The 21688-nt window shown below is 43.4% G+C and overlaps 1 protein-coding gene across 2 annotated transcripts in view; it reads right to left on the minus strand.

Moving 5' to 3' along the window:
- The window catches only part of malrd1 (MAM and LDL receptor class A domain containing 1), a 121099-nt gene extending 118965 nt beyond the window's left edge, over positions 1-2134 (minus strand). Inside the window, exon 1 of one of the 2 annotated variants that reach the window (XM_024393049.2) lies at positions 1750-2133. In XM_024393049.2, the coding sequence (XP_024248817.1) occupies positions 1750-1924 (175 nt within the window). In that variant the 5' untranslated portion in view covers positions 1925-2133. Of the gene's footprint in view, positions 1-1749 lie in introns of both variants that reach the window. The other variant, XM_024393050.1, reaches the window with a different exon arrangement.
- Between the last annotated feature and the right edge of the window lie 19554 nt (positions 2135-21688).

The following is a 21688-nucleotide window of genomic DNA, read 5'->3' on the forward strand; positions in this document are numbered from 1 at the left end:
TTTGGCAGGCAGGGATATCCTTGTCCCATTTCGTTCTAGTGACTACCGTGGCGGGCCGGGCGCATGTACGCTGACACGGTCGCCAGGTGTATGGTGTTTCCTCCAGACACATTGGTGTGGCTGGCTTTCGGGTTAAGCAGGCATTGTGTCAAGAAGCAGTGCGGCTTGGTTGGGTCGTGTTTCGGGGGACGCATGGCTCTCGACCTTCGCCTCTCCCGTACGGGAGTTGCAGCAATGAGACAAGACTGTAACTACCTATTGGATATCACGAAATTGGGAACAAAAATGTGGGGAAAAAAATAGGGGACAAAAACATTTTTTTGGGGGGAGAGAGTTAACATACTTGTAGCCTTAGGGTCAGTGAGGGACCCTTGTGAATAAAACTCAGGGAGAGGTGGGAGAGCTAAATGGCTGTACAGAGCTAAATGGCTGTACATAGCCAAAGTATCTCTAAAGACATAGGGTGTGTTCCAAATGGCAACCTATTCCCTATGTAGTGCACTACAGTACTTTTGACCAGAGCCCTATGGGCCATGGTCAAAAGTAGTACACTATTTAGGGGACTAGGGTGTCATTTGGGACTCAGCCATATTGGAATGCATGGAGCTGAAGCAGTGTAGGACTAGTACCATAAATATTGAGCTGTCTGTCTGTCTTTACTAGGGCTACTCTAGGTAGTCATGTGGTTTGCCAGCCTAGGTGTTAGAACATGTGCATGTGGTAAACATTCTGTGCATTTCCATTGGTGCAAAGCACAGGAAATCTCCTCATTTCATGTAACCATATAATGGTAATTTTTAATATATATATATATATTCCATAAACATGAGCCTGAGTCACGCCCTGACCTTAGAGATCCTTGTTATTCTCTATGTCTGGTTAGGTCAGGGTGTGATTTGGATGTTCTCTGTTTCTTTGTGTTTGGCCGAGTGTGGTTCCCAATCAGAGGCAGCTGTCTTTCATTGTCTCTGATTGGGGATCATACTTAGGCAGCCCTTTTGCCCTCCTTCAGTGTGGGATGTTGTCTTTGTTTGAGTGCATGTAGTTTGCACGTTGAAGCGGTTCGGTCGGTGTATTGTTTTTCTTGGTGGAACATTTAAATAAAATAATGTACGCCTACCACGCTGCACCTTGGTCTCCTTCCGACGACATACGTTAAAGCCTGTTTATAGGTCTACTGTGAAATAAGGACTATCTATGTGATGAACACTAAGAATTTAAATTGCTCTGAGATAGAGGTGATTCTAGGTTTCTAGGAACGAAGCGTGGAAAACCTTCTCATGTTTTTCATATCTGAAGGGACAAATATCGTCAAAAATACAATCAAAGACCTCTTCAAATATCTTTTCAGCTCACAGTTAAAATTATTTGTTGGACAGTGCTATGTTCTCTTCTGTAGGGCTGTATTTAGATTGAGCAAACTGAACACAGGGTTTGATTTTCAGAATGTTCAGTTTGAAGTGTTGTTTGGTAAGACAGTCATGACACAGCACATACAATCTCTGATCAAATAATCTTTATCTGTGTCCCCTCAAAGATGGAGGCTACTTTTACATGTTATGTAGGTTTTACGCATAATCTCAGAACGTTAATCTTATCACAAAATTCCAAATTTACATACACACACCCCCTAATTAGTGGTTTATTCTTTAGCCGAATAATCAACGATTCAACAGTAGTCTGTAATCAACAATAACGGAAAGACAAACTATGAATGTAAATCACTGACTCATTGAGCTGTATACTCACAATTTCTCTCATCGCTGCCATCCCCACAGTAGTCAGTGAAGTCACACACATGGTCCTCAGACACACACCAGCCCTGTTCACATGTAAACTCTCCTGGCCAGCAGGTCCCAGCACACACAGAGACACAGAGCAGAGAGCAGGCCAGCAGGCACAGAGGCCTCCGCAGTAAAGTCATCAGGTAGGTTATTCCAATACTCAGGCTAGTCCACAATCACACGCTCACCCTTCACTTCCATAAAACCATGTTATTTTTTTTAACAAAAGAACAAATAAAATACACGACAAAAGTAGCCCCTCGCGAGTCACAGTTTACTTAGATTGAAAGCGAACGCGTTTTGCAGCTGTTGTTCCTAGTCAATAAATGGCTTTTATGACTGTTACTCGATGGCCTGTGTGTGTGTACCTGAGTCTGGGACTGTATAAGGCTGTCCCTGTGGCTGTAATAAAAGCCTTACAGAATGTAAGTAGTCAAATGTACAGTGCCTGTAAAGTATTAACTTAAGGGGGCTGAATAATTTTGCACGCCCAATTTTTCAGTTTTTGATTTGTTAAAAGTTTGAAATATCCAATAAATGTCGTTCCACTTCATGATTGTGTCCCACTTGTTGTTGAATCTTCACAAAAAAATGCAGTTTTATATCTTTATGTTTGAAGCCTGAAATGTGGCAAAAGGTCGCAAAGTTCAAGGGGGCCGAATACTTTCGCAAGGCACTGTATCCCTCTCAACAATTTTTCAAGCTCTAGTCATTTGCATAGGATGTTTTGTATTTATTGGGCTGTCAGTGCAATTGAAGACCCCTAGCGCCTTGCACATAATCTACATTTGTCCTTTCACAGACACTCTTATCCAGAGTGACTCACAGGAGAAATTCAGGTTAAGTGCCTTGCTAAAGGGCACATCGGCAGTGTTTTCACCTAGTTGGCTCAAGGATTTGAACCAGTGACGTTTCAGTTACCGGCCCAACACTCTTAACCACTAGGCTGCTTGCAACCCTAGTCTAGAAAGTACACTTTCCACGCTGTGGGGTCCAGGTAAGGACATTTACCACAAACCAATTATATGTCTAAGGGCTTTGTAGCACAACACAGGAGAGAGATGAACTCTCCATGGAAATATGAACTGCGTGAAAGAGGACCATTAGTTCTGCCCGACAGGGCCACTCGTACTTACAAATGTATGTTCAAACATACTTTCATTTCACATGAATCAATAAGTAAAGGATATCATTCAGATGTACACGTGGCAGACGGCGACAAGGGGCCAGGAGCCCAAATGAAATCAACGCTGGGACAAGAGGGACGATCAACAGCTCGCTGGAACTAAGAATGACACCCTGTTCCCCTATAAAGTGCACTACTTTTGACTAGCGCTCTGGCCAAAAGTAGTGCACTATATAGGGCAGAGGTGTCAAACTCATTCCGTGTAACACACTGGGTTTGATTCCCGGGACCACCCATACATAAAATGTCCACAAGGACCTAGAGCACAAATTGCCTTGTTCAGTATTACATTCCACTGATACAACTGGGGGGACGGGGGACAAAAATGCTATTTCAAAATTACCCGTCCCCCGTTGAAAGTTGCCAATGACAGCAAAATAGCTTGACATAATTCTTTGCCTCTTTTGCAGGCAATACAGTGTAGTGGAGGTGTCTAATCTAAGCATAATTAATTGCCATCGTCAGCAGAAGAAGTCATTAACTGCCCAAACGAGCCAAGGAGCTCATTTACAGTAAGTAAAGTTGGACTTCATCAATGGATACATTTAACTACAAGCAGTCAGTGTTCATATTCGTAGAAACGATGTCATGTATCCTCTATTCAAAACACCAATTGGCGGTTAATTTGAATGCATTCTATCCAGATGGGTTGGCGTAGACTGGGGGTTAGTTACCTTCATTCTCCTCCAGTGCATCTTCGCACAGATTAACGCACGGATGAAGTGTCTCAAAATTCGTAATGTGCTTTCAAGTGTATTCTTCTGTAGAAAATGAGAAACTTTGAGGTGAAGCAATTGATGAAATCAACAAACGGTTGATTAAACCACAACACGGGTTTCCTCCACACGCTCTCTTGTTAGGCCAGCATCTGGAAATTGAGTCCAGGTATCTTTCAACTCCCTCCATCCCTCTCTCGCTCTCTTCCTCCCTCTCTTTTCCAGCTTATGAATTTGTAACTCCCGAGAATCAATTAACCTTCACAAGCAAGAGAGAGAGGTCAACTTGCTGCACCATGGTAAGTGACCTAAGTTAAAAAAAATATTTAAAAAATCTAATTTAGGTCCACAGGGCTGGGGGAACCACTGCAACCATTTGTCAAAGTATGGCAACAATCTTCTTTGCCCAGTGTCTGGTACATATTAAAACCTAGGTATGATTGAATTCTCATTTGCAACCAGTCTGTTAAGGATGTTAGCACAGGCACCTTTGACCTCTGTTTCTGTCATCGAGTATGTCCCAAATGGCACCCTATCCCTATATGAAGAGTTTATTTCCAAAATTCTACCTCCACATTTGTGTTTTTCCCCCCGAAATTATTGCTTATGGGTACCTTCATGTGTATGTAAAATATGACTGTTCTCAGATTGAATTCATATATTTTAGGGTGTGTATTAAAATGTTTTTTTTTTGCAAGACACTACACATCCATTGTTTAGCTGGAATGGAATGTTTGTGTAATGTATATTTTACTATATGTGGTTCTCTCACCTAGCTTTCAGCCTCACCCGTTGCTGACAGGTGTAAAAAAAAAAGAGGTGCAAATAGCCATGCAATCTCCATAGACAGACATTGGCAGTAGAATGGCCTGTACTGAAGAGCTAAGTGACTTGGAACGTGGCACCAGCATAGGATGCCACCTTTCCGGCAAGTCAGTCTGTCAAATGTCTGCCCTGCTAGAGCTGCCCCAGTCAACTGTACAGTGCCTTCGGGAAGTATTCAGACACCTTGACTTTTTCCATATTTTGTTACGTTGCAGCCTTACTCTAAAATTGATTACATTTTTTCCCCCCCTCAGCAATCTACACACAATACCCCATAATGACAGAGTGAAAAGAGGTTTGACATTTTTGCAAATGTATTAAAAAAATAATAAGAATAATATAATTTGCATAAGTATTCAGACCCTGTGAGACTCGAACTTGAGCTCAGGTATATCCTGTTTCCATTGACCATCCTTGAGATGTTTCTACAACTTGATTGGAGTCGACCTGTGCTAAATTCAATTGATTGGAAAGGCACACACCAGTCTATATAAAAGGTCCCACAGTTGACAGTGCATGTCAGAGCAAAAACCAAGCCATAAGGTCGAAGGAATTGACAGGATTGTGTCGAGGCACATATCTGGGGAAGGGTATCAAAAAATGTCTGCAGCATTGAAGATCCCCAAGAACACAGTGGCCTCCATCATTCTCAAATGAAAGAAGTGGTCTTGGTGGTCGCACCAAGACTCTTCCTAGAGCTGCCACCTGGCCAAACTGAGCAAGGAGAAGGGCCCACTCTGACAGAGCTCTATAGTTCCTCTGTGGAGATGGGAGAACCTTCCAGAAGGACAACCTTCTCTGCAGCACTCCACCAATCAGGCCTTTATGGCAGTGGCATAAAGAACTTTCGTCAATATACTTTAAAGTACTACTTAAGTAGTTTTTTGGGGTATCTGTACTTTACTATTTATATTTTTGACAACTTTTACATCACTACATTCCTAAAGAAAATAAAGTACTTTTTACTCCATAAATGTTTCCTGACACCCAAAAGTACTCATTACATTTTGAATGCTTAGCAGGACAGGGAAATGGTCCAATTTATGCATTCATAAAGAAACATCCCTGGTCATCCCTACTGCCTCTGATCTGGTGGACTCACTAAACACACATGCTTCATTTGTAAATTATGTGTTGGAGTGTTGGAGATAGCCCCTGGCTAGCCGTTATTTAAAAAACGGGAAAATAGTGCTGACCGGTTTGCTTAATATCAGGAATTTGAAAATATTTATATTTTTACTTTTGATACTTCAGTATATTAAAAACCAAATACTTTTTACTTTTACTCAAGTACTATTTTACTGGGTGACTTTCACTTTTACTTGAGTCATTTCCTATTAAGGTACAGTATCTTTACTTTTACTCAAGTATGACAATACGGTACTTTTTCCCACCACTGCTTTATGGTAGAGTGGCCAGACGGAAGCCACTCCTCAGTAAAAAGCACATGACAGCCTGCTTGGAGTTTGCCAAAAGGCACCTAAAGACTCTCAGAAGATGAGAAACAAGATTCTCTGGTTTGATGAAACCAAGAGTGAACTCTTTGACCTGAATGCCAAGCATCACATATTGAGTAAATCTGGCACCATCCCTACAGTGAAGCATGGTGGTGGCATCATCATGTTGTGGGGATGTTTTTCAGCAGCCGGGACTGGGAGACTAGTCAGGATCAAGGCAAAGATGAACGGAGCAAAGTACAGAGAGATCCTTGATGAAAGCCTGCTCCAAGAGCACTGGGATGAAAGGTTCTTCCAACAGGACAATGACCCTAAGAACACAGCCAAGACAACGCGGGAGTGGCAAGTGGACAAGAACCTGAATGTCCTTGAGTGGCCCAGCCAGAGCCCGGAATTGAACCCAATCTAACATCTCTGAAGAGACCTGAAAATAGCTGTGCAGCAACGCTCCCCATCCAACCTGACAGAGCTTGAGAGGATCTGCAGAGAAGAATGGGAGAAACTCCCAAAATACAGATGTGCCAAGAAGACTCGAGGCTGTAATCACTGCCAAAGCAGCTTCAAAAAAGTACTGAGTAAATGTGATATCAGTTTTTTATTATCAATACATTTGCAAAAATTTCTAAAAAACACTTTTTCCTTTGTCATTATGGGGTATTGTGTGTAGATTGATGAGGGGGAGAAATGATTTCATCCATTGTAGAATAAGGCCTTAATGTAACAAAAAGTGGAAAAGGTCAAGGGGTCTGAATACTTTACGAAGGCACTGTCAGTGCTGTTATTGTGAAGTGTAAACATCTAGGAGCAACAATGGCTCAGCCGCGAAGTAGTAGGCCACATAAGCTCACAGAAAAGGACCGCCAAGTGCTGAAGCATAGAGCGCGTAACAATCATCTGTCCTTGGTTGCAACACTCACTATTGAGTTCCAAACTTCCTCTGGAAGCAACGTCAGCACAAAAACTGTTCGTGGGAAGCTTCATGAAATGGGTTGGCCAAGCAGCCGCATCGCCGAGTAGCCGCACACAAGCCTAACATCACCACGCTCAATGCCAAGCGTCGGCTGGAGTGGTGTAAAGCTCACCGCCATTGGACTCTGGAGCAGTGGAAATGCGTTCTCTGGAGTGATGAATCATGCTTCGCCATCTGGCAGTCCAACTGACATATCTGGGTTTGGTGGAACCCAGGAGAACGCTACCTGCTTAAATCCATAGTGTCAACTGTAAAGTTTGGGGGAGGAGGATTAATGGTCTGGGGTTGTTTTTCATTGTTCGGACTAGGCCCCTTAGTTCCAGTGAAGGGAAATCTTAACGCTACAGCATACAATGACATTCTAGACGATTCTGTGCTTCAACTTTGTGGCAACAGTTTGGGGAAGGCCCTTTCCTGTTTCAGCATGACAATGCCCCTGTGCACAAAGCGAGGTCCATACAGGAATGGTTTGTCAAAATCGGTGTGGAAGAACTTGACTGGCCTGCACAGAGCCCTGACCTCAACGCCATTAAACAACTTTGGGATGAATTGGAATGTCGACTGCGAACCAGGCCTAATTGCCCAACATCAGTGCCCGACCTCACTAATACTCTTGTGGCTGACAGGAAGCAAATTAAACCATCAGGTGATAGATTTCAAACAAATACGTCTATCATTGAACAACCCCATGCCATGATTAGGATAGTGAAAAACACATCAATCTCTTTCATAAATTCTTTAAAAAATCTAATCAAATTGACCAACATTTCTGAATATGGATATATAGCGTTTTGGAAAGGAACTTCCTAAAGTGCACAATCTTTTGAAGGGAAAATGGTGCAATTTGAGATGCACCCATCCTCTGTAATGGCATGCCAGTTATATAGTGGTGAGTCCATAGGCAGAAATCACGTGAATACTGGTGCACAATAGTGTATGAGGGACAGACAAGGTAGGCCTGGCTACAACATATACACATCGATATATGAAACGTTAAAATCATACCTACAAGAGAACTCACATGAAAATAGTGGCAAAATAATACCGATATACAGACAGAGACATGGGCGACAACACACCAGAGCCTTTTAAAAACACTGGCCCCGCAAAAGGCTCTAAAATGTCCATTGCCGTTCTCCTGAACCACTGGAGCAACATTCCCATTCAGCAGATGCAGGGAAACTGATTACCGTGTCTGTTGAGCCAACTACACAACAGTTCACAGAGAAATTCATATTTATGGGCAACAAAGGAGAAGGGGAAAACAGACCCAAGCGAAGTCCTGTTGACTCTTCATTCGTCTTCATAATAGCTTTTTTCCATCCTGCTGCCTTTAGACAGCCTGTTAATTAGAATGTATTAAAAGGGAAGAGCGTTCGCATTCCGTTTCCACTCCGTTTGTTTTGGAGATGGTACATTATTCACTGCTTTGATGCCATTGCTTCTTTTACCCCGACTAAGTCCCGGGATGATTCCCAAATCACACCCGATTCCCAATATAGTGCACTATTTTTGATCAGAGACCTATGGGCCCAGGTAAAAAGTAGTGCACTAAAAAACAAGGTGCCATTTGAGACGCACACCAGTTATTCACGGAAGGCTGAAGTGAACTCATCATGGGAGAGGGTTGTTTCATCTTCACACCTGCAGACAACAGCTGTAAGAGCGGCCCTTCTATTTTTGTACTTTAACTCTCTGATCAAGGGAAATGTGCCTGGAGCGCTGCCCAATGCATTGTATACTTCCATGTGCAGCAGCAATCGTGCCCTAATTTTTTACACCGTAAATCTAATAACTGGAGAGATGTGACAAGTGCAAAATAGCACCAACTCTTCAGGTAGAATCTGCTGGGAGGTGAAAACCTTGGCTACACCGTGGACCGACTGAACCTTATGAACTCCATCTGTCTGCCAGTGGTCCATATTATATTCTCACAGCCGTCACTGTCCGTAGGACTCTGTTCAAAGTACTGTAACTAAAGGGAATAGGGTTCCATTTAGGACACAAGCCAGAGTGTATGAGTCAGAGGTGTTTGCTACGAATAAAAAAAAATGTGTCAACAGCCAAGCTATTCAGCTTCAGATTCCTCTCCCATGCATGACGTCCCTGGGTGTATGATTTCGGGAAATTGTTTTAAAAAATATGAATAATCCTGCTCTAATTCCACTAATTAGCAATTAATTTGTTTGCGACACACACCCATAAAATGTTGATTTTTGGCCATACAGCAAAGCGAGCCACATTTATTAATGTGCCTCTAAACTTGAACCTGCTCATAATTTGTGAGAAGCAGAGGACAAATAGGGTCTGGCTCCAGCAGATACCTTCACATGCCACAGACTCTGTGAGACATACGAGATGAGACAGGATGTCGAATGGTGTCAGATAGGATGGTGCGTTACCGCCACCAACAGCATGGGTGGTTAAATTACATTTACATTAGAAGCTAAGTACTTGCTAGTGTGTACTAGCTAGACCCAGGGGTGGGCAATTCCAGTCCTCGGGGGGCCTGATTAGTGTATTTGTGTGAGACACACGCACATGGCTTTGAGGTTCACAGGCCACACCGTGTCAGCACGCATAATCTGCAGCTGGATGCTTCTCGATTGGACAGACACCGGAGTTGCTAACCCTCCACATATTCATTCCGGCTCCACCATGACACAGCTTCGTCAGTCACCAGGCTACCAAGGGAGAAGAAAAGAGGAGATAAGAAAAAAGGGAGTGAAATGTTGTGCATGTGTGCCCTCAGTAGGAATCTGAGAATACGTCATCCTAGTGCTATTAACCCTTTGTAGAAATGATGTGAGTTACATTACATCCTCCCCCTTGTAGGCCGTCATTGTAAGTAAGAATTTGTTCTTAATTGACTTTAAAGGAAAGGGCCCGCTCTTAAGGATCGGCCCCTTTTTTACATTTTTGCCTAAAATTACATACCCAAATCTAACTGCCTGTAGCTCAGGCCCTGAAGCAAGGATATGCATATTCTTGGTACCATTTGAAAGGAAACACTTTGAAGATTGTGGAAATGTGAAAGAAATGTGGGAGAATATAACACATTTGATCTGGTAAAAGATAATACAAAAAAAACAATGTTTTTTTTTTGCACCATCATCTTTTAAATGCAAGGGAAAGGCCATAATGTATTATTCCAGCCCAGGTGCTATTTATATTTTGTCCACTAGATGGCAGCAGTGTATGTGCAAAGTTTATACTGATCCAATGAACCATTGCATTTCTGTTCAAAATGTTGTATCAAGACTGCCCAAATGTGACGAATTTGTTTATTAATAATTTTTCATGTTCAAAACTGTGCACTCTGCTCAAACAATAGCATGGTATTATTTCACTGTAATAGCTATTGTAAATTGGACAGTGCATTTAGATTAACAATAATTGAAGCTTTCTGCCAATATCAGATATGTCTATGTCCTGGGAAATGTTCTTGTTACTTACAACCTCATGCTATTCGCATTAGCCTACCTTAGCTCAACCATCCGGAAAGGGACCCACCAATCCTGAAGAAGTTTTTAAATGTAACCTTTATTTAACTAGGCAAGTCAGTTAAGAACAAATTCTTAACTACAATGACAGCCTACCGGGGAACAGTGGGTTAAACTGCCTTGTTCAGGGGTAGAATGACATATTTTCACCTTGTCAGCTCAGGGATTTGATCCAGCAACCTTTTGGCTACTGGCCCAACACTCTAACCACTAGGTTACCTGCCGCCCCACTTGCCTGGTTAAATAAAGGTTAAATCAATTAAAAATCTGCATGTATCCCTGCATATACTTCTCCTACATTACTTGTGGAATAAGGAGAGAAAGCAAGCACATACTTCCCCTTTCATTAGCTGTTTCAAAGTGAATTAACTGGGTAATTCTGGAAGCTAATTGATCATTAGCGGGAAGATTTTGTTGATTAAACAGACACTAACCTACATGCTCTAGGAGTTTAAGTATGGTTCCTTTAATTACTATGTTATTTTCCACAGTAAATTAAAACCCAACCCTCAATGACATCCACTCTCTTCTCTGATAATGTCAATTAAAAACAAAAAACAAAAACGAAAATGCTTAAGTGAGAAGTAGGCATTGGTCTGAAGCCGAAAACAAAAGGAAATCCACAGGAGGGCCACAATGCGTACTTCACCCATGCTCTACCAAGGTTTTCCAGCACATAGCTGCTGTAGTAGGTCAAAGCTATCTTGGTTACTTGTACTTCCAACAATGTGTACGCAGGATGCTTAGGATTCAAACCTTCTCAAACATCCAATGTCATACTCATAGAAGAGTGTCTCCCACAATAATGTAATTAGTAGCGCATACGAGGTAATGTATTGCATTCTTCCCACCTCATACTAAGACATTACGCCATTCCACTACATTTTCACGCTTGATTGAGTGAGCCGTTTTGTCTTGTAGTAATGTGGTACCTGCCTGTATTTCCTTAAACATGTATTTGATGACCTTTACATGTCATAACATATTTTTTGGTCAGTAGGTACCCAAAATAAACAACCGGTGGTGGTGTGTTCGACACAGTCACAATTACACTGTAGATATAGAGGTCTATAGAGCATGTCTGCATTCCTGATTTCTGTAACCGTTAGCTTACCTGTGTAACATTGACATAAGCTCAGAACCACTTGTTTTTCAACCATTGCTGGTCTAAACAATGGACAGTTCATTACCTCTGTCAAATGACTATGTAGCTTAACATTGTGTGTATTTGCATTTATTTTTTAGCAAAATAGATGACGTTACAATGACACATTTACAATAGGCCTTCATCTGAATATACATACAACCTAATGAGACATGCAGTATATACAGTACCAGTCATTTTCCACATTGTAGAATAATAGTGAAGACATCAAAACTATGAAATAACACTTTGGTTACTACGTGATTCCATATGTGTTATTTCATTGTTTTGTCTTCACTATTATTCTATAATGTAAAAAAAATAAAAAATAAAGGAAAATTATTGAATGAGTAGGCATCCAAACTTTTGACTGACACACACACACACAGTTGAAGTAGGAAGTTTACATACACCATAGCCAAATACATTTATACTCAGTTTTTCACAATTCCTGACATTTAATCCTAGTAAAAATTCCCTGTTTTAGGTCAGTTAGGATCACCACTTTATTTTAAGAATGTGAAATGTCAGAATAATAGTAGAGATAATAATTTTTTTCAGCTTTTATTTCTTTCATCACATTCCCAGTGGGTCAGAAGTTTACATACACTCAATTAGTATTTGGTAGAATTGCCTTTAAATTGTTTAACTTGGGTCAAATGTTTCAGACAAGCTTCCCACAATAAGTTGGGTGAATTTTGGCCCATTCCACCTGACAGAGCTGGTGTAACTGAGTCAAGTTTGTAGGCCTCCTTGCATACACACACTTTTTCAGTTCTGCCCACAAATTCTCTACAGGATTGAGGTCAGGGCTTTGTGATGGCCACTCCAATACCTTGACTTTGTCGTCCTTAAGCCACTTTTCCACAACTTTGGAATTATGCTTGGGGTCATTGTCCATTTGGAAGACCCATTTGCAACCAAGCTTTAACTTCCTGACTGATGTCTTGAGATGTTGCTTCAATAACATAATTTTCCTACCTCATCATGCCATCTATTTTGTGAAGTGCACCAGTCCCCCCTGCAGCAAAGCACCCCCACAACATGATGCTGCTACCCCCTTGTGTCACGCCCTGACCTTAGTTATCTTTATTTTCTTTATTATTTTGGTTAGGTCAGGGTGTGACGAGGGTGATATGTGTTTTTGTCCTGTCTAGGGTTTTTGTATGTTTATGGGGGATTTCCAGTCTAGGTGTTTTTATGTCTATAGTTGCCTAGATTGGTTCTCAATCAGAGGCAGCTGTTTATTGTTGTCTCTGATTGGGGACCATATTTAGGTACCCATATTCCTTGGGTATTTCGTGGGTTATTATTCTATGTGTAGTTGCCTGTTTCAGCACTCGTTGTATATTGCTTCACGGTTCGTTTTGTTGTTTTGTATAGATTTGTTCATTGTTCGTTCTTCTCATTAAGAGCTATGTACTCTTATCATGCTGCGCCTCGGTCTCCTCCATACCACGAACGTGACAGAATAACCCACCAAACAAGGACCAAGCAGCGTATGATGGAGCAGACAGCATGGACATGGGACGAAATACTGGACGGTACAGGATCCTGGACGTGGGAGGAGATACTGGCAGGAGAGGATCGCCTACCATGGAGGCAGGTGGAGATAGCACGAAGGAACGGCGACGATATGTGGGTACACAACTAGCACGGAAGCCCGAGAGGCAGCCAAGATTGTTTGGGGGGAAGGGCACACAAGGAGATTGGCTGAGTCAGGTAGGAGACCTGAGCCGACCTGAGCCTCGTGCTTACCGTGGGGAGCGTGTAACTGGTCAGGCACCGTGTTATGCAGAGATGTGCACGGTATCTCCAGTGCACTATTCTAGCCCAGTGCGTTCTATTCCAGCCAGGAAGGATGGTGCCGGCTCAGCTCTCCTGGTCTCCAGTATACCTCCTTGGACCAGGATATCCTGCGCCGGCTCTGCGTACTGTGTCTCCGGTGAGTCTGCACATGCCAGTGCCCTGCATTTGCAGGGCGAAAATAAACATCCAGCTAGGACCGGTTGTGTGAGCTCTACACTCCAGACCTCCAGTACGCCTCCACAGTCCAGTAGGTCCTATGCCTGCTCCCTGCACTCGCCCTGAGGTGTGTGTCACCAGCCCAGTACCACCAGTGCCAACACCACACACCAGGCTTCCTGTGCGCCTCCAGAGCCCAGTACGTCCTGTTCCTCCTCCCCGCACTCGCAATGAGGTGCGTGTCCCCAGCCCGGTACCACCAGTGCCGGCACCACGCACCAGGCCTACAGTGCGCCTTGCCAGTCCACAGCATCCGGCGACAGTACCCAGTCCAGAGCGTCCGGCAACGGGCCACAGACCGAAACCTCCAACGACGGGCCACAGTCCGGAACCTCCCGCGACGGGCCACAGTCCGGAACCTCCCGCGACGGGCCACAGTCCGGAACCTCCCGTGACGGGCCACAGTCCCGGAACCTCCCGTGACGGGCCACAGTCCCGGATCTCCCGCGACGGGCCACAGTCCCGGAACCTCCCGCGACGGGCCACAGTCCCGGAACCTCCCGCGACGGGCCACAGTCCCGGAACCTCCACAGTCCGAACCTCCCGCGACGGGCCACAGCCCGGGGTCTCCAGCGACGGGCCACAGCCCGGGGTCTCCAGCGACGGTCCCCAGCCCGGGGTCTCCAGCGACGGTCCCCAGCCCGGTATCTCCAGCGACGGTCCCCAGCCCGGTATCTCCGGAGACGGTCCCCAGCCCGGGGCCTCCGGAGACGGTCCCCAGCCCGGGGCCTCCGGAGACGGTCCCCAGCCCGGGGCCTCCGGAGACGGTCCCCAGCCCGGGGCCTCCGGAGACGGTCCCCAGCCCGGGGCCTCCGGCGATGATCCATGCAGTGATGGTCCCCAGCCCAGGGTCGATATAGGACTCGTTTTACTGTGGATATAGATACTAGTTAGCCTGATTTGTACCGGTTTCCTCCAGCATCTTCATAAGGTCCTTTGCTGTTGTTCTGGGATTGAATTGCACTTTTGGCACGAAAGTACATTCATCTCTAGAAGACAGAACACGTCTCCTTCCTGAGCGGCATGACGGCTGTGTGGTCCCATGGTGTTTATACTTGCGTACTATTGTTTGTACTGATGAATGTGGTACCTTTATGCATTTGGAAATTGCTCCCAAGGATGAACCAGACTTGTGGATGTCGGCAATTTTTATGAGATCTTGGCTGATTTCTTTTGATTTTCCCATGATGTCAAGCAAAGAGTCACTGAGTTTGAAGGTGGGCCTTGAAATACATCAACAAATACACCTCCAATTGACTCAAATGATATCAATTAGCCTATCAGAAGCTTCTAAAGCCAGGTCATCCTTTTCTGGAATTTTCCAAGCTGTTTAAAGACACAGTCAACTTAGTGTATGTAAACTTCTGACCCACTGGAATTGTGATACAGTGAATAAGTGAAATAATCTGTCTGTAAACAATTGTTGGGAAAATGACTTGTTTCATGCTCAAAGTAGATGTTAACTAACTATAGTTTTGGCAAGTCGGTTAGGACAAGAAATCTTGGAGTGGTTTATAAAACAAGTTTTGATGACTCCAACCTAAGTATATGTAAACTTCTGACTTCAACTGTATATACCGAAACCAACTGTATATATATATATATATATATATATATATATATATATATATATATATATATACACACACACACACATAATGAACAAAAATATGAATGTAACATGCTACAATTTCTAAGATTTTATAGTTCATATAAGGAATTCAGTGATATTTTTAAAAATTCTTTAGGCCCTAATCTATGGATTTCACATGACTGGGAATACAGATATGAATCTATTGGTCACAGATACCTTAAAAAAAAGGAAGGGGCTTGGATCAGAAAACCAGTCAGTGTCTGGTGTGACCACCTTTTGCCTCATGCAGTGCAACACATCTCACTTGCATAGAACTGATCAGGCTGTTGATTGTGGCCTGTGGAATGTTGTCCCACTCCTTTTTCAATGGCAGTGCGAATATATATATATATATATATATATTTATTTATTTTTTTTAAAGTTTAGCACAGAAAATGTGGTAATTAATGACCATAATCCATTGCGCGCCCGCTTACTTGTCTGGTTTGTGTAGTGCAGACATGGAGACCTCCTTGATGGAGATAAGAGAGATTGCGCAAGAGGGATAGAAAGCAGTTGCTTGCGACATATCTCTACCTGAAAATACATGATCTCAGTGTTTGATAGTTGGTGTTCAGCAGTCATAAAAGTATGTCTTATATTAAAGTCTTAAAAAAGAAACTGTAAAAATTCTCTCTCTCTCGCTGTCTCTCACATGGTTCATTCAGAATAGCACCATAGGAGACAAAATGTCTAAGGAGAACACTCAAATCCCATGGCCAACACTCTGCTGGTCCTGAGTCAAGCATGCTGTCCACTGAGTCTCACTAGAATGAAAGCCTTTGCTCTCAACACACTTATCAAGGCTAGGATCGTTACAGTATCTTTACAAAGCGTGTTCTCAATTTGTGAGACATGAATAATGCCTTATTGAAACCTATGTGAAGTACAGTGAAATTGTCTAAAGAACATCTTCAACATGTCTCGTAGCCCGCTCTGAATTAACATTTGGAGAAGAATATGGCTGGCGTAGTTTCATTTCATTCTCACGTTACAGCAATAACAGAATGGAGAGAAATGAAGGTGAAGAAAGGCGGCTAATTGAAGTGATAAAATAATGTTCCACATGGCTGAGCGCTAATGGAGTGCCATTCATTTACCGATGCCTCAGTTCCAATTGGACATTAAACTTCTGTTACTGCCATCAAATGAGAAGACAAGGTACAATAGACTTCTGGATTGACATTTCCATAACCGCAAACACATGTAAGCTGACATGTGTAGACTATGTGAGATGTTTTACAAAATGTGTCTGTTTCCTCAAACCTCTATTGGCATGGGGTCCTCTGAAGGAAATTCACAGTTGCTTTTAACCTGTCAAAACACATTAATCAGTTTTTACCTTGGCAAAACCCCCAAGGGAACTTCCCTTTCACCATGTTGTAGATTAGCACCTCTGAACTTGGCCTCAGATACAGTCTGTAGTTAGGTTTCCATCCAATTGGCAAAAGCTTTTCATGCAAAATATTCGAAAATCTGAATAAAACGCAAGGTTACTTTGTAACCCGGGTTCTCCGATAATTAGTAAGATGTATCAATATGTTAAATTGCCTTTCACTACAGAAGTAACCAATCACACAGTCTGTCGGTGACAGACAGGTCGAGTGGCCAATGAGGTGAGCCCATCCCTCCCTATAGGGTACAACTCGCAACTGCCCAATGGTCATTATTAAGCATGTCTCTCTTCCTTGAGCTCTGCAAGGAGGGAAAAGCAGTGATACATCTCACTCATTTTATCAGAGAATCAGGTTTACGAAAGTAACCTTGAGTTCTCTTTCAACTACTATTTTCAATATATCACATATGGGATAGGACGGACTGTCAAATATAGTTAATATTGAGTTTCAACTAAAAGGCAATCATTTTTGGGGATATTCAAATACAGATCTCAGAAAAACAGATCATATTTGAAAGTATTTTGCACACTGCTCAAGAAAAACGAATCATATCTGAATGTATGAAGATATTTGAAAGTATTTTGCACACTGCTCAAGAAAAACGAATCATATCTGAATGTATGAAGATATTTGAAAGTATTTTGCACACTGCTCAAGAAAAACGAATCATATCTGAATGTATGAAGATATTTGAAAGTATTTTGCACACTGCTCAAGAAAAACGAATCATATCTGAATGTATGAAGATATTTGAAAGTATTTTGCACACTGCTCAAGAAAAACGAATCATATCTGAATGTATGAAGATATTTGAAAGTAAACAAATATTTATTTGATGGCTGGCAAATATTTGATGAAGAACCAAAAACTACAATAGTTAGTTGAATTAGTCTAAACATATGATCATTAGCACATGGTTTGGAGGGCTCTCAGATATTAATCTTAATATAGCCTTTAGCTTAGAATTAAATTCATGACGGACATGGAATCACCTCAACATTAGAATAGACCACTTTTGCAGCTTGAAAATGACTAACAAATATATGGTGGTATGATCTTCGGTGCCAGGCGCGTCAGATCCAGTATCTCAGAAACGGCTGCCCGACTGCGCTTTTCACGCACAACTGCCTTTGATACCGAACCTGACCACTGCCCTTCTGCAGACATCGATGAGCCTGTATTTGTCATTGTGAGACGATGCTCTTCTGAGGCCTCCATCCCCCGCCGCTAAATCCTGAAACAACGGGTGGATGTCTGTGGGGTACCCATCCAAAACCTCTGTCCATGTGGGTTGGCTTTGTTATGTTCTCCCTGTGTAGAGGTAGCAGGCACCATGTCTTCCGTAATATAGTATTTCTCGGGCAAAGGGTAAGCTAGCTAGCATTCACCTCATGTGCTAATAGTCTAGATAGCTATTAGCCGGAGAAAACTTGTGCTTCCTTTGTCTCTCGATGAACATAGCGTTTCTCTCATTCATAGAGCTGTGACGCTTAGGACGGTCAGACTAGTCAACATGACACAGGGCTTGTAGGTCAAACTAATCGAGAGGAGAGTTAGCTAGGTAGAAAAGCTAGTGGGTTAGCCAAGCCTTCCAGCAAGAGACAGATCAGTCTCAGTAGCTAACTGTGTGATGATAGCAACCACAGGAGATGTAGTAAAGCAAAATAGCTCATTCCACATTAAGCAAAAAACGTCCCTTTCAGTCAAAATGACGAGAGCTGAAGTCCTACGTTCCACAGAGTTAACCTCACAGTTTGCTTGAGAACAGTTAAACAGGAAGACAGGTTTCAAGTCGTGCGGAGGAGAGCTTCAGGACCGTAGTGAATGAGTTTCCAGTGAGCAGGCAAGAATGACCAGTGGGCGGGCAAGTGGCCCCTTATAGGGAGGGAGGGGCTCACCTCCTTCACCCCTCGACCTGTGTCTCAGACACTGTGTGATGGGTTACTTCCTGTAGTGAAATGCGCTAAGGTGATTTCCAATATGTCATACACTGAAAGAGAACCGAATGAACATTTTCCCAACAGAAATGTGTTCCCATCAAACTGACTTGTTACGGATAAAAAGCTGTGCGCGATGACATTGTGCACATAAAACTGACTTTTGGGATTAAATTCCCATGTATTGAATAAAAAATACAACTTAAATGAGTTTCCATCGCATTTTCAACTCTACTGATGGTTTTGTCACAAAAACTCTTGTGGCAGGGTAGCCTGGTGGTTAGAGCGGTGGACTAGTAACCCCCGAGCTGACAAGGTACAAATCTGTCTTTCTGCCCCTGAACAGGCAGTTAACCCACTGTTCCTAAGCCATCATTGAAAATAAGAATTTGTTCTTAACTGACTTGCCTAGTTAAATAAAGGTAAATATAGCAAATGTGCCCACTCTGGTCTTCTAGTCAACTACTTGCAGACACAGTGCAGGTAGACTAGCCTACATGATGATACTATTATGGGTAACAGTGCGATTATTTTTATTTGTCAATCAGCATCCAAGCATCGATCATCATGTTACCAGAATAAGATCCTCGATATTTATTGGAAAGGAGCATCAAGCTCCTCACCGTGCACGTTCACCCTAAACTGCATGCTTTCCCGAGTCATACTGGGAGGACCACACAACACGTTTACTCCACGTTTACTTTGACATGATGGTTATGATATCCCCCGCCATTTCTCGCATAATTAATTGTACAGACACAAAAAACAAACAAATTGTATGTTGAAAGGTATGAAATTGTACCGACATTTCTGGTTTCCATCAGCCCGGTGTTAGGTAATTAATCTGCAAGAAATGGATGGAAACCTGGTTTGTGACTACTGTGAATAGAATAACCGTCTTGTCCCATCGCTGCAACTCCTGTACGGACTGGGGTAGATGAAGGTCAAGAGCAATGCATCCTTCGAAATACGACCGTGCCAAGCCGCAGTGCTGCTTAACCCAGAAGCCAGCCGCACCAATGTGTCGGAGGAAACACTGTACAACTGGCAACTGAAGTGGGCTAGCAGGCGCCCGACCCACCACAAGGAGTTGCTAGAGCACAATTTCTTTGCTCCACAGATAACTTGCCCAAGTCATAGGCTGGCCTTTCTCAGAAACAAAGCAGAATTCTGAGTGACTGCATCCTCAATCTGATCCTGCATTATGAACTCTCTTTGCATATATTCTCTCAGCTGGAAAGAGTTGAGGCCAGGCATCTGTGATAAACCAGATGGACAAGGATACAACAAGGGGCTTGCTCTTACAGTGAGCTTGCTCTTATCTGGAGGCAGGGAGCAGGGTCAGAATAGATAACGCCAGCACAAGCAGAAATAGCTACTCTCTTTAGCCCAGCCCAGTCTGATAAAAATATCCTTTATTTCTTCCCCCTTATTCAGTTTGAGATAACATAGAGGAATTCACTCAGGACAGGCCTGGGTTATGGAGTAGTCTCATCAAAGATTTCAGCCACGTTTGTTGCAGGCTGCCCAGGTGCCTCCTGCCCCAGCCAAGCTGTATTACCCATACCTCCTCTTCGCTGTCCAATATCTGACTTCTGCCAGACCAGACTCAGCCAATGCACTCTGACTCCAGCTATCTCCTCCAATCACCAGCATTGCCTGGTGTCTGCTACAAACGGCCACTTAAAGCCATTGCTGTTGGCGAGGGAACTGAAGGAGGAGAAATTCTCAAGAATCGACCATTATACTGCAGAAAAGCTATTTTCATGTCTATTATCCCCTCTGACTGAATTGCAGTTTGCACTTTTCTTCAGTCTTTGTGGGTATATCAGGTACTGTTTGAGATTCATAGAGATTAAATATGATGTCAGCATTTAATCTGTGTTCAGTATGCTCACCTGTTTGAGATACAGTTTAGGACACGGCAGGGGCAAAATTGGACCTTCACATTTTCTTGTGTACATTTCCACAAAGATTTTAGTCAACATCAAGAGGAATTGACACCAGAGCAGTATACACAAGCAAAATGACAGAAACGGCAGGGGGAGAATCAAATCAAATCAAATTTATTTATATAGCCCTTCGTACATCAGCTGATATCTCAAAGTGCTGTACAGAAACCCAGCCTAAAACCCCAAACAGCAAGCAATGCAGGTGTAGAAGCACGGTGGCTAGGAAAAACTCCCTAGAAAGGCCAAAACCTAGGAAGAAACCTAGAGAGGAACCAGGCTATGTGGGGTGGCCAGTCCTCTTCTGGCTGTGCCGGGTGGAGATTATAACAGAACATGGCCAAGATGTTCAAATGTTCATAAATGACCAGCATGGTCGAATAATAATAAGGCAGAACAGTTGAAACTGGAGCAGCAGCACTGCCAGGTAGACTGGGGACAGCAAGGAGTCATCATGTCAGGTAGTCCTGGGGCATGGTCCTAGGGCTCAGGTCCTCCGAGAGAGAGAGAGAGAAAGAGAGAATTAGAGAACGCACACTTAGATTCACACAGGACACCGAATAGGACAGGAGAGGTACTCCAGATATAACAAACTGACCCTAGCCCCCCGACACATTAACTACTGCAGCATAAATACTGGAGGCTGAGACAGGAGGGGTCAGGAGACACTGTGGCCCCATCCGAGGACACCCCCAGACAGGGCCAAACAGGAAGGATATAACCCCACCCACTTTGCCAAAGCACAGCTCCCACACCACTAGAGGGATATCTTCAACCACCAATTTACCATCCTGAGACAAGGCTGAGTATAGCCCACAAAGAACTCCGCCATGGCACAACCCAAGGGGGGGCGCCATCCCAGACAGGATGACCACATCAGTGAATCAACCCACTCAGGTGACGCACCCCTTCCAGGGACGGCAAGAGAGAGCCCCAGTAAGCCAGTGACTCAGCCCCTGTAATAGGGTTAGAGGCAGAGAATCCCAGTGGGAAGAGGGGAACCGGCCAGGCAGAGACAGCAAGGGCGGTTCGTTGCTCCAGAGCCTTTCCGTTCACCTTCCCACTCCTGGTCCAGACTACACTCAATCATATGACCCACTGAAGAGATAAGCCTTCAGTAAGGACTTAAAGGTTGAGACCGAGTTTGCGTCTCTGACATGGG

The sequence above is a fragment of the Oncorhynchus tshawytscha genome, linkage group LG29 (assembly GCF_018296145.1).
Source record: "Oncorhynchus tshawytscha isolate Ot180627B linkage group LG29, Otsh_v2.0, whole genome shotgun sequence".
Taxonomy (NCBI): Eukaryota; Metazoa; Chordata; class Actinopteri; order Salmoniformes; family Salmonidae; genus Oncorhynchus; species Oncorhynchus tshawytscha.